Below are 13,225 nucleotides of genomic sequence, written 5' to 3' on the forward strand. Positions count from 1 at the left end.
TATGATTCTATGATTCTATGAAAAACATGGCCAGTCATCAGTAGCAATGCTGCAGTTAACACCAAGAGGCACGAAATGGAGCTCGGGGGCCCACTGTGCTAGGCACTGTACATACAGAGGCAGATTAAGATTTATTGGGGTCCTGGGCACAAACAACATTTGGGCCAATCACACTCCCCTCACCACGGAGACCCGTCCCCTGCTCCTTCTTTTCCTAGGGTTGCCAACTTTCTAATTGCACAAAATAGAACACCCCTGCCCTGCCCCTTCTCTGTTCCCCGCCCCCGCTCACTCCATCCCCCCTCCCTCTGTCTCTTGCTCTCCCCCACCCTCACTCACTTTCACTGGGCTGGGGCAGGGAGTTGGGGTGTGGGAGGGGGTGAGGGCTCTGGCTGGGGGTGCGAGCTCTGGGGTGGGGCTGGGGATGAGGGGTTTGGGAGGGGGCTCCGGGCTGGGGCAGAGGGTTGGGGTACAGGGGAGGTGGTGCTGGCTTCGGGTGGGGGTGTGGTCTCTGAGGTGGGGCAGGGGATGAGGGTTTGGCGTGCGGGAGGGGACTCCGGGCTGGGCAAGGGGGTTGGGGGGCGGGGTCCCAGCGGCACTTACCGCGGTTCCCGGAAGTGGCCGCCAGGTCCCTGCAGCCCCTAGACACATAGGCGGCCAGGGAGGCTCTGTGCACTGCCCTCGTGCCCACAGGCACCGCCCCAGCAGCTCCCATTGGTCACGGTTCCCGGCCAATGGAAACTGCGGAGCCAGCCCTCAGGGTGGGGGCAGTGCACGGAGCCTCCCTAGCCGCCCATGCACCTAGGGGCCGCAAGTACCTGGCAGCCACTTCCGGGAGCCGTGTAGAGCTAGGGCAGGCAGGGAGCCTGCCTTAGCCTCGGGCCCGCACTGCACCACCAGCCGGAGCTGCCAGGGTCCCTTTTCGACTGGGCGGATGCCTGGCAGCCCTACCTCTTCCCCCTGAGGTCCCACCCCTGGCCAGGCTGGAAGCTGGAGCTGAGCCCTGGGAAGAGCCACCCAGGGAGCCTGGGCTGCTGTGGGAAGCCCCGGACCTTCCACCTGCCATGGGCGGCGCACCCCAGGGGGCAGGGGCTGCTCTTGGGCACCCCGAACGGCTCTGGCTTCCAGCCTGGTCCGGGGGCAGGGCCTCGAGGGGCAAAGGAGGAGTGGGGGCGGGGCCTTGGGGGAAGAGGAGGAGCAGGGGCAGGGCCCCAAGGGAGGAGGTGGAGCAGGGGACGGGGCCACAGTTCTGGCACCAGTCGCCCCGCCACTTCTACACAGGTTCCAACGCTCCTGCGAGGAACCCCAAATTGGCTGGGACCCCAGGCACGGGCCCCGTGTGTTAATCCGCCACTCTGTCCATACCATAGGTGCTGGAAGTAGGGGTGCTGCCACACCCCCTGGCCTGAAGTGGTTTCCATTATATACAGCATTTACAGATTGGCTCTAGGCACCCCCCGCTATACAAATTGTTCCAGCACCTCTGGTCCATACACGTGCTATGAGACAGTCTCTGCTCTGAAAAGTTGACATCTAGACAAGAAAAGAGAGGATTATTATGCCCAGTTTACAGATGGGGGGGCTGAGGCATAGAAAAATTTTACCAGAGGTCACCCAGATAGTCTGTGACAAACCGGGAAGTTGAATTCACAGCTCCTGAGTCCCAGCCCAGTGTATTAACCATAAGACCAAGGGGGGCCTGGACTAACTCTAGGTACAGTCATGAAACATGCATAATAACCACAAGGCCAGATCTGCCCAGAATGCCTGTCTGCAATTGCACAGATTCTAAGGCCCGAAGGCATCACTGTTTTAGTCTGACCTCCTGCAGAGCACAGGCCCGAGAACTAATTCCTGTTTGAACCAGAGCAGAGCATTTAGAAAAAAAATCCCACCAGGATTTAAAAATTGACAGTGATGGAGAATCCACCACGACCCTTGGGAAGTTGATCCAGTGGCTAATTAACCTCAATGTTAAATCTCTGCACCTTATTTCCAGTCTGAATTTGTCTAGCTTCAATTTCCAGCCATTGGATCATGTTAGACCTTCCGCTGCTAGACTGAAGAGCCCATTTGCAAATTCTGTTCCCCCTATAGGTACTTACGGACTGTGACCAAGTCACCCCTTCACCTTCTCTTTGTTAAACTAAATAGATTGAGCTCCTTGAATCTATCGCTATAAAGCAGGTTTTCTAATCCTCTAATCATTCTCGTGGCTCTTCTCTGAGCCCTCCCCAATATATCAACATTGTTCTTGAATTGTGGGCACCAGAACCGGACACAGGATTCCAGAAGCGGTCGCACCAGTGCCAAATACAGAGGTGAAATAACCTCCCCACTCCTACTCAATAATCCTGTTTAGGCATCCAAGGTTTGCATTAGCTCTTTTGGCACCGGGTGCTCATGTTCAGTTGATGAGCTAGCATGATCCCCAAGTCTATTTCAGAGTCACTGCTGGCCGGGATAGAGTCCCCCAGCCTGGAAGCACAGACCATCAAGTGCTAGAAAACGAATGGAAGGGAACACACCTGTATAAGGAGTTGGAGTGACTTAATAGTTCCCCCCGCCCCATCTCTATATTCTATGGATGGGACCCTAAATAAGGCAAAAACAGCCTTTCCTCATGGCACTGTGGGAATTCAGCTCCCAGCCGGAACCCCTAAGAGCAGAATAATTGGCCAAAAAAAAAAAATCACATTGTGAGGGAGATAAAAGTAATTTTTAGACCCATGCAAACAGCCCAGTTCTCACTGTGCACCTTCATAGAATATCAGGGTTGGAAGGAACCTCAGGAGATCATCTAGTCTAACCCCCTGCTCAAAGGAAGACCAATCCCCGGTTTTTGCCCTAGATCCCTAAATGGCCCCCTCAAGGATTGAACTCACAACCCTGGATTCAGCAGGCCAATACTCAAACCACTGAGCTATCCCTCCCTGCTTGCCTTGTCTGGCTTCCTATGGGGCAGCCCCAGTGTGCATGGCTCTGGCCTGCGTCATGCCAATTTGGCCAGTGGGCTGCTGAAGGTATCCCCAATATGCTGGTGTTGGCTGGTGGCCTAGCCATGGACACGCACAGCAGACCTCAGTGCACCTCCAGGGGAAGGCTTTGCCCATCAGGCTAGGAAGGCGCTGGCCTGGGGTGGCCACCGCACATGGGCTTAGATGACTTTGGTGTCAGCTCTTGATCCTGCGAGTCCCTAAGTGGTGTGCAGCAGGGAGTAGGTGTGGGCATCAATTAGGTTAAGCAGTGGGTGTAGCCTGCTGCAAGGAGCAGCAGGAAGCCTCCTGCACTCCTGTTCACGTTTTCACAAGGGACAAGTCAGGGGTGGAGAATGGGGGTGTCGGATCCCCACCATGCTAAGGAGATGCTTAGCTGCACATTCCAGTGTCACAGCAAGGCAGGGTCAGGTTTCCCCACCTACCCAGGACCTTCTGTGCACCAAAGCTCTACACCTGGGCTGGGCACGATTAACTCTTTAGCGTCTCACTCTTTTCCCCTTCTTCCCACCTCACCAAAACCAAACCAAACCAAACCAAAGCCCAAACTCCCAGCTAGTATGAAAATATGACCTCCCCTCTGTGTCTCTGGGTAGCAGACACATCCTGGAAAGTGGCAAATATCCCAGCGCTGCCCCAGTGGGCAGGGAGAGGGGAGACAGAAGGTCTCCTAAAGTTTTCCAGCGAGATGAGAACAGATCCCTTAAGGAACCATCCACTGTCCAGTGATCACGTTACCCCAAGTTGCTGCACTGAAACCTGCCCCCTGCGTGGTGCTTTGCCCTTGACCATTGCCCTTTGAATACAGGTCGGTGGCCAGTTTTCCTATTGCAAGTCGACAGGAGAGTAAGATTGCATGAGACACTCTAGCAAATACTTAACTGATGTCCAGACAATGACACATCACATCTACTGAGTTCCCGACCCCCACTGATTTTGTCCCTGGGATTGGGTCTGCCCAGATCCATTCTTTACAACTCCCCAGTGCTGTTCTCACTGCTCACGCCTCCATCGTTAGCCTCCAGGCGGTTACAGTATTGTTTTCCTCTTCACGTTTATTTTATTCCGTTACTAAGGATCAAAGTTAGATTCGCTGGACTGCTCGGGCTCCTCTCTTGTGTAGCCAGTTTCATGCCAGTGAAAGGTGCTGCACTGGCAGAAGTTCTCGGGTTAGCCACAGACTGCGTACAGCAACGTACGCTTCCCCCCCACGGACCCTGTCCTACCCTAAAAAAGGCCCCGTCTACACTGGAGCTGGAGGTGTAAACTGCAACTTGGGCAGACGTACACGCAGCAAGGCCTCCCCAGCACAGACAGCGGCTCAGGGACACCCCTTCCGAGCTCCTAGGTATGCATTCAGGCAGCTAGCTCGAGGCTCTGTGGCCACACTTCTACGTTAGTAGGCTAGCTCAAGCTGGGTGGGAGGTGGGAATCACCTCTCCCAGCTGCAGTGTAGATGTCTCCAAAGAGGCCTGTGGCCAAGGGGATAGAGAACTGCAGTGGGAATCAGGTAGCCTTGGGCAAATTCCCCTTCCTGTACCTCTGTCTCCCTACCTTTATTTCTATTACGAGCAATTTGGGGCAGAAGCGGTCTCTTACTATATTTATATACAGCGCCTTGCACAATGGGGCCCGGATCTCACCTAGATTCACTGCTGCTAGTTCATTCACAGGAAAGGAGTTCAGGTTCTATACTTATTGCATCCTTGGTCACTCCTCTGAGAGAAAGGGGCCAATTATTTCCAACAAGGATGGTGCTATTTTATATATTTTTAAGATGCAGCCACCTATCATCCAGTAGGAACTAGACTGAGACCCAACAAACTCATTTGATATAGGAGACAGGCCAATCATTAGACGGGTACCACCTTTAACTCACCTCCAAACCTAGACCAGATTTGAACTGGCCTGGAAACAAGAGACCCTGTAGCCCACCACCACTAAACCCTCCTGCCCTTTGCAGTCGTTAAACAATTTTACTGCCTTGTCTTCCTGCCTTGCCATTATTATTATTGCTGATTTCAATCCCTCCCTTCGCCTACTAGTGGGGCTGAGTTTTGTCTAGCGTTCCTGATCTATTCGCTCGAGACCAGCCGGAAGCAAAGCCCCAATTCCAACCCTGGGGAGCATCAGATTGCACTCTGCAGCTGGGCTGAACCAAACCCCAGGATCCAAACATCCCCAAACTTTGGTGGTTTAGAATCTGAATTTGAATAGGGATTTTTTAGCTGGTCCCTCTCTCTCTAATGCACCAGACACCTCCTGAATGTGAGATCAGATCCCAGCTCGTCACCTTGGGCCCACATGTGCCATCGGCAGAAGCCTGTTGGCAGTATTAATTCATTCTTGGGTTTTGTTGCCTTCCACTTTCCCCCAGCAGCCTCTATGGACGGTGTGACCTTCCCCACGTCTCCTCCCCCTCCCTTCTCCGATTCCATTACTGCTTTTACCCTCTGCTCGTGGGGCCGGTCCTGTATGGCACACACTGGCCTCTTCAGGAGCCTTTGGAATTTCCCTTTTCAGACTCACTGAGGGGTTCCCGTATCAAAAGTCACCCAGCAGCTGTTCAGCGGAGGCCAGGAGGCATTTCCAACAGCTCCAGGGGAATCGGACCAGCCTTTCAATCCATTTCCCAAAGCGCTTGATACTAGGGTGACCAGAGAGCAAGTGTGAAAAATCGGGACACTTTTTTCGGGACGGGAGCATAGTTGCATATACAAGACAAAGCCCGAAATATTGGGATGCTCCCGAAGGTATCAGGATGTCTGGCCCCCTACCTGCAGCCCCTGTCTCAGACAGGTGAAACAATGATAAATACTGACCAAAGGAAAGTGACTCTCTCTGCAGACAAATCAAACGTTGCAAACGTAAAATCAGCAGCAGGCTACAGGCTCTGGCAGCCCCTTGCTGCTGGCGCAGTAACTCGTTGCTGTTCATTTTTGCCACTGAGATCCGTGGATTGAGATGAATTCGCTCTCAGCTTGCTCTTATGGACCTACCTAGCATGTCCTCGGAAACAGGTGTGCGGAGGATGTCCCCGGTAAACTCGCAGGATGTCTTCTTGGCGTCGATCCCAGATGTTCCTTCAAACACCTGCACAGACCCGGGGACAGGAACCGAATTAGTGGCAATTAGTGGGGATTAACGGCAAATGGCTGGAGAGGGCCAGGCGGGTTCAAATGAACTGAGGGGAAGGGAATCTAGAAGATAATGTTATGTGATCTGCACTGTTTAAAAAGATGCACCAGACAGAGAGGGCGAGGGAGCCTGGGAAGGAAGGAAGGAAAGAAACTTTGGTATTAAGAAAACTTTCCACTTTTAGGACCTGATTGAAAGCCTGTCCACGGGAGTTTTCCCATTTACTTCAACGGGCTTGGGCTCAAACCCTTACTCCATAATGTAACTAGGTGCTGTGTGGATGTGTCTCAGCATGCCAGCTCTCTCGCTTGGCGTAGATGTGGAGCCTGTCCAATTGCCAGTGTGTGGCCTCAATGCAGCAGCGCATGGATCTGGGGAACTGGAGCTCGCCTGGCTGGAGAGCACTAGATGCCACCCATCGGCATGGCTACGCCTCCATTTAAACCTACCATCTCCCTCATGTCTTACAGTGTAAAACCTCCGGGCTGCCGGACCACCCCAGTGAGATTTCTGTCCCTTTTCTGTACACTCACAGACGCGGCTGGCCTGGAGAACGATGGGGCTGTCGAACAGAGATGACTCTGTAATGCTGGTACATAATCAGTACTACGGTCGATTTGAAGTAGTGGCTGGTGATCTCGGCCAGCACGAGGGATTGAAGTGGGGCCCTCTAGAACTAAATACACAAATCTCTATGACATGGGCAAAAGAACCCACCTCTCCAGCTGCGATCCTGTGACAGATTCATCTCCTCCGTGGATCAAGTGCAGAGGGGGACAGGTCACACACACTGACCAGTGGGTCACTGCTCCAGAAGGGGCCTGATCCGTAGCTACTGATGAGGCTGATATCAGTGACGCTGGTCTGATTTACACCAGCTCGGGACCTGCCCCCTAGACGTCCCTATGTAGACTCAAAAGCAGGTCACCTGTACATCCCCGCTCAGCGACCCTTCCTTCACCAAAGGACAGGGTAGCGCTCTGCTTGTTCTCCTCTGGCCGCACAGCTCTGTGCTAGCCACGAAGCACCCTGTGGCCTTCGCTTTCTAGCTGCTGCTATAATTCTTCTCTCTCCCAAGCTAAGCGGTGTAGGACCAGATCAGCACTTGGATGAGAGACCCTGAGGCAAAAATCCAGGTGCTGTAGGCAGTGGAGTGTGTGTCTCAATGGCTGGCGCTCTTGAGCCAAGGCTAAACTGGAGCCACTTTTCAGATTTGACTCTGGGGGGCTCAAGCCCTTGCAAGCTATGAAAGTCCTCAGCCAGGGATCTGCTGGTTGCATCTGTGTGTGAAGAGCCAGGCTTACTCTCAGCACCGCGTGAGCGCGAACCACAGCTCCCCAGCCCGAGCTGTGTCTTTAGTACAACACAAACCGAGCCCTAGCAATCAGACAGGAAGCCAGCCCCTGTCGTGATTTGAGACACAGGAAATGGAAGTTGGCATCAGAATATCCTGCTCCTCTCTGCATTAAATACTCAGTGCCCCGGTCACCAGTGAACTTTGAATCCTCAGCGCTGCACTACAGACCTTTGCCATGTGAACAAATGAAGAAACATCAGCTGAGAAGTCGACCACCTGCTAGGGGAGAAAATGGCACATTTGTTGCTCGCATGTAACGAGCTCTATTTCCTGCGTCTCAAGAGTTATCATCAGACCAGCTATCCTGCTGGGAAGTTCAGTAGCGTATATGAGACACACACAGGCCCAGATTCTGCAACGAACTCACCATGGGTGAAGGGGTTCGCTTGAGCAGAGCCAATTTCAGGATCAGGGCCATATTTATGTATCACGCACATATATTATATAAACATTACACGCTGGTATTTACATGCAATTTCTTTAGCTAAGAGATCACTGCAATTTTCCATTCGAACTCCTGCCATATGAGAAATAGTTCTTTTAAAATTGCTTTAAAATATAGATTTGCTCAAAGAAGGCAGATCTAAAGATCCCAGCAATTCCAAAATGAACCAGGGAGAGGCTGGAATAAAGAAAGCATAAAACAGTCTCATTAATGCAGTGGAGGTAACAGTTGGATGGTTTAAGGGCTGTGTTTTCTCCCAGCTTGCTAACGAGATTCTACCAGAGCAGCATGCTCTAGCAGAGAAGGGAATCCAAAGGCACTTTGATTGGTATAATATTTGCCACCATTTGTATTAATTAACCTCCCGACCGCTGCTTTAATTAGAGCCGTGTGGCCCCTTGGAAAGGACTGGACTGTGAAAGAATGTGGCACATTCAAGCAGGCTCATTCATACATCTGCAGCTGCGGCAGCAAGGAAGAAAGGAAAAGGCTGCCCTACCCCAGTGCATGTGTGTGGGTCAGGCCCTTCCTAAGCCGCTTCTGCAAAAGACTCAGGTTTTTGGAGGCTGACTCCCTAATAGGATTAGAAGGGCACTGCAAAGGTCTCTGCAGCATTGGAGGAGTGAAGTTTCGCAGCTCGCCGGCAGAGGTCCCAGGCAGGTCAACTGGGTAGCTACCTTGTTTCATTAGGCTGAGCTCAAGGCGTTAATGATTCGAGAGGGACAAGCCGGGAGGGAAGCGGGCTGATTGGAAAGAACAGGGAGTTAGATTACAAAAGGTCAGGACGCTTTCAGAGAAAACTGTGACTTTTATTTTGGACGGACCCTGGTGCCCCCATGGAGACCCACAGAAATCACCCACATGGATCCCGGTGCAGGATCAGGGCCACAGGGCGAGACTTTTTGCGCCAGTTGTTGCGAGGGTGAGGGGTAAACTGGTGATTGTCAATGCACAGAGTTTGCTGTCTGGGCGGAGGGGTGGGGGGCATGGGACCTGAGAATGGCATTTCCAGGGACCTCCAGTAGGGGTCACTGGAGAGGGAAAAGCTCCAGCAGGGCCAGGGCCAAAGGCGCATTTTAGGGGGCAATGAGCTGACGCAGCAGGAACTGGGGAACAAACCAGCTGTGCCCATGGAATTAAAGGCTGTAGCCTAGGCCATGCACACAACGGGGGCAAAGTCTGTTTGCAGGAGGCAACTCTAATTCCGGCATTTCCTAACTTTTGAGTGCTTGACTTCGCCACCTTAATGCTGCGTTTTAATGTAGTTTTTCGTGTGTATTTCCTGGATTTTTGAAAAAAAAAAAACAAACTGAGAAAACAGGAGTGCCAACTTGTGGAACCAGGCGGGTACCCACAAGGGTCACCGGAAGGGTGCAAACCGTTAGTTCCATAGCACAGGCCTCTGCCCCAGAGCAACTGACAGCACTAGTAGGTTGTCATCCCCAACATGAGCCAACCAGTAGATGGGGATGAGACACACACTTTGCCAGTGGGTTTCACTGCTATTGGCTGGCAGCAGAGGGATACTGAGACTCAGGAATCCTGGGTTCTAGTCTAGGGTCCGAGGGGAGCATCTACTCTAGTGGTTACACAGCCCCTGCCCTGCCTGGCCTGACTCCTCATGCTCCCGACCCTTCCACCCCCCCATCTCAAGTCCTCATTCCTGTCCCAATATCCCCCAGCTCCCTGGCCCCCTTGGCTCCACATCCCCACCCTCACTGGTTCCATGGCCCAGCAGCACACCCCAGCTCTTTGTCCCAATCAACCCAGTACCCCACACCCACCCCTACCCCCTTTGCTTCTTGTCCCTGTTCCCTCAAACCCTCAGCTTCTCTTCTCCATGCTGCCCACATGGATCTTTGTCCCAGTCTCACCCACCACCTGTCTGGCCCCTTGTCCAACCTGCCCTCCCTCCACTGCCCCAAGACTCCTCTCCAAGCAGGCTGAGTCCTCTTCTCCCTGCTGCCTGTGTGCCAGCAGGGGGGTGGCCTTTGGGAGCACAGGAGACAAGTCCCTGCTCCAGAGCGTGAAGGGGCTACAGCTTCTCAACAAAATGCTTAAGAGTTTTATTAACATGGGCAAAACAAGGGATTTTTCCTTAGACTTGTTCTGAGAAACGGCTGAACCATTTTTGCTGGGGGAAAAAAAACTTCAGCTGGAGGCAGACACTCAGCAGGGAAAATTCCAGCCCGAACGGTTAAAGTTTGGCAAAGTTATAAGCCGCTGACAACGGGGTGTTATAACAGGAAGTGTTAACTCAGAGGCTCTGCTACTGCGCTGCATACAGTCCTGTAACCCTCCCCGTCCCCCTGGTGCCGGCCTGCTTGTACACCAAGAGCCAGTTGTAAGGGTGGTTTTGTGAGTGTGATGGGGCTGCCTCATCACAAGGAGCTGGAATCAGACCCCCCACCCAACTCCTTTCTCACAGAGACGCCAAACAGCCAGAGACACATCGATTCCAAGGGCAGACGGGACCACCGTGATCATCTAGTCCAGGGGTCGGCAACCTTTCAGAAGCGGTGTGCCGAGTCCTCATTTATTCACTTTAATTTAAGGTTTCGTGTGCCAGTGTTACATTTTAACATTTTTAGAAGGTCTCTCTCTCTCTCTAAGTCTATATATTACATAACTAAACTATTGTCATATGTAAAGTAAACTAGGAGGAGGGGCAGGCATGCTTCATTTAAAATTAAATTAAAATGCTGATCTTACGCCGCCAGCCCGCGCAGCCCACTGCCAGCCTGGGGTTTCGTTCACCTAGGCTGGCAGCAGGCTGAGCGGGGCCTGCGGCCGGGACCCGGGCTAGCAAGGGACTGGCAGCCAGAACCCCAGACCGGCAGTGGGCTGAGCGGGGCCAGCGGCTGGCACCCCGGCTGGCAAGTGGCCGGCAGCCAGAACCCCAGACCGGCAGTGGGCTGAGCGGGGCCTGCGGCCGGGACCGCAGCTGGCAAGTGGCCGGCAGCCAGAACCCCAGACCGGCAGTGGGCTGAGCGGGGCTGACAGCCGGGACCCCAGACCGGCAGTGGGCTGAGCGGGGCTGACAGCCAGGACCCCAGACCGGCAGTGGGCTGAGCGGGGCCGACAGCCGGGACCCCAGACCGGCAGTGGGCTGAGCGGGGCCGACAGCCGGGACCCCAGACCGGCAGTGGGCTGAGCGGGGCCGACAGCCGGGACCCCAGACCGGCAGTGGGCTGAGTGGCTCAGCCGGCTGCCACTCAGCCCGCTGCAGGTCTGGGATCCCGGCCCTGCCCACATAGAGTGGGTACCTACCTTCTCCCTGGTTCTGGCCCATTCTCTTCCTCTCTCTCTGCACTGAGCTGAGGGTGGGAGTGCACTGAGCACAGGGCTGGGGGTGAAGAAGCAGGCTGGGGGTTGGGGTGCAGAGTCTGGCCAGGAGCTAGAATGAGAGAGGGGGCTCAGCCACTCTTGTGCCACTGTGGGTACAGAGCCTGACTTCCCCAAAGACACTCGCAATCCAATCTCTGCAGCAGCTGCTCTTATGGCCCTGTCCCGAGCGTGTGTGTGAGAGGAGAGGAGAACTGAGGGTAGGTCTACACGTCAATGGAAAACCCAGGGCTGGCCCGTGCCAGTTGGCTCGGGCTTGTGGGGCTGTTTCATTGCAGTAAAGATGTCTGGGATCAGCCCGGGCTCTAGGACCCTGCAAGGTGGGATAGTCTCAGAGCTCCGGCTCCAGCCTGAGCCCAGATGTCTACACTGCAATGAAACAGCCCTGCATTCCGAGCACCGGGAGCCAGAGTCAGCTGGCCCGGGCCAGCTGCGGGTGACTAGTGGCTGTGTAGACACACCATGACCAGGTAAGTCCCCTGCACTCTCACAAGCTCATTGGAGCAGGGGTGGTTTTTCACTATGGGTTTGCGCAGCGCCCAGCACAATGGGGCCCTGATCTAGGTTATGGCCTAGAGGTGCTACCATAATACAGATAAATTGGTATCCTTCTCAGTTTCCTGAGCCATCCAGTCACTCTGACAATGTGCTTTGCAAAGAATGAAACTCATATGGAACCGAACTGGAAAAAGGAACCCACAGAGAATACAATACAGGTGCTCAGCAGCAGAATGGGCCGAGTGAGTTGTAGTTGTGGTGTATTGAAAACTGTGTTAAAACGATAAGCTACCACAGTGAGTCTCAGGGATTTTCGTGGTCTGTTTGCAAGGAGGCATGCAATCCGAGTTATCAACAAAGAGCCAGCCTAGAGCAAGGTGGGTAAATCCTGCCTTAGGGAGCAGCCTGCTTTGTCTCTATCTGGTTTTGGCTCTTGTGTGTCAAGGTTCTGGGTTTGAAGAACCAAAGTCGTGTTACATCGCAAGCTTCCAGCAAGAGGATTTCCTGGTTTTAGCTACCCTCCCGTGTGTATGCCGTGAACATAGTGACACACTGCATGCTGTGCACTCACCTGCACGATAGCTTTAGACCCCACCACTTCCAGGACCTGCCCGCTCCTGTTGGTGCCATTGGGAAGGGTGAAGTTGACAATCTCGGCATACCGGGCGAACTGCGCAGAGAGAAGCAAGGCCGGGGTTAATGTCCGAGCTGCCGCTGTCCTGTGGGAAGCAATCCTGCCCTGGCTGACTTTTCACACCACAACCAGACTCCAGCGAGCTCCCCACATTGGTACAACTGTTGTGTGATGCCTGGCTCCCTCCCTAGCTCAGTGGGAATGTCAATCGGAGAGCCTGGGCCTGAGTGTAACCCCTTGGGCTGGCATCCCCGGCCCACACTTCCAGCTGAACGATCAGAAATATTTCTGTGTTCCTTTGGCAGTAGGAGCACCGCCTGGGTGCTCGCTGCTTCGGAGCACGGCCCACACCGTGCCTACCTCCCATTCCTTGGTCCACACTTTCAAGGGGCTCCTCGGCTTCCCCATTGCCCCTTCATGCTCATTTCTTCCTGCTCTCTTCTCCGCCCCCTGACCAAACTTCCTGCACCTTTGCATCCTTCCCCTGTGCCCCTTTATGCTTCCTGCCATGCAGCCCCTAGGCCTGGAGCTCCCTCCTGCCCCACCTGGACAAATGTCTCTCTTCATTCCAAACCTTTCTTCACACTCACACCTCACATTAATCACTTCTACAGATAAGGCACCAGACTGGGACTCAGCAGATCTGGGGTCTATTCCCAGCTCTTCCACTGACCTACTGCGGGACCTTGGGCAAGTCCCTTCATTTCCCTGTGCCTCAGTTTCCCACCTGTAAAGTGGGGATAACAACACTCCCTTGTCTATTTAGAGTGTGAGCTTCCCCACCTAACTGGGGTGCTGCAAGGATAAATTCA

The 13,225-nt window shown here is 53.8% G+C and overlaps 1 protein-coding gene across 1 annotated transcript in view; it reads right to left on the reverse strand.

Annotated features, from left to right (window-relative positions):
• ATP6V1B1 (ATPase H+ transporting V1 subunit B1) overlaps positions 1-13,225 on the reverse strand; it is an 80,739-nt gene that overhangs the window by 23,349 nt on the left and 44,165 nt on the right. Inside the window, exons 3-4 of the mRNA XM_073343055.1 lie at positions 12,351-12,449; positions 5,996-6,089 (exon numbers count right to left, since the gene is read on the reverse strand). Of these exons, the coding sequence (XP_073199156.1) occupies positions 5,996-6,089; positions 12,351-12,449 (193 nt within the window). The remainder of the gene's footprint in view (positions 1-5,995; positions 6,090-12,350; positions 12,450-13,225) is intronic.

Source organism: Lepidochelys kempii, chromosome 4 (assembly GCF_965140265.1).
Source record: "Lepidochelys kempii isolate rLepKem1 chromosome 4, rLepKem1.hap2, whole genome shotgun sequence".
NCBI classification, from domain to species: domain Eukaryota; kingdom Metazoa; phylum Chordata; order Testudines; family Cheloniidae; genus Lepidochelys; species Lepidochelys kempii.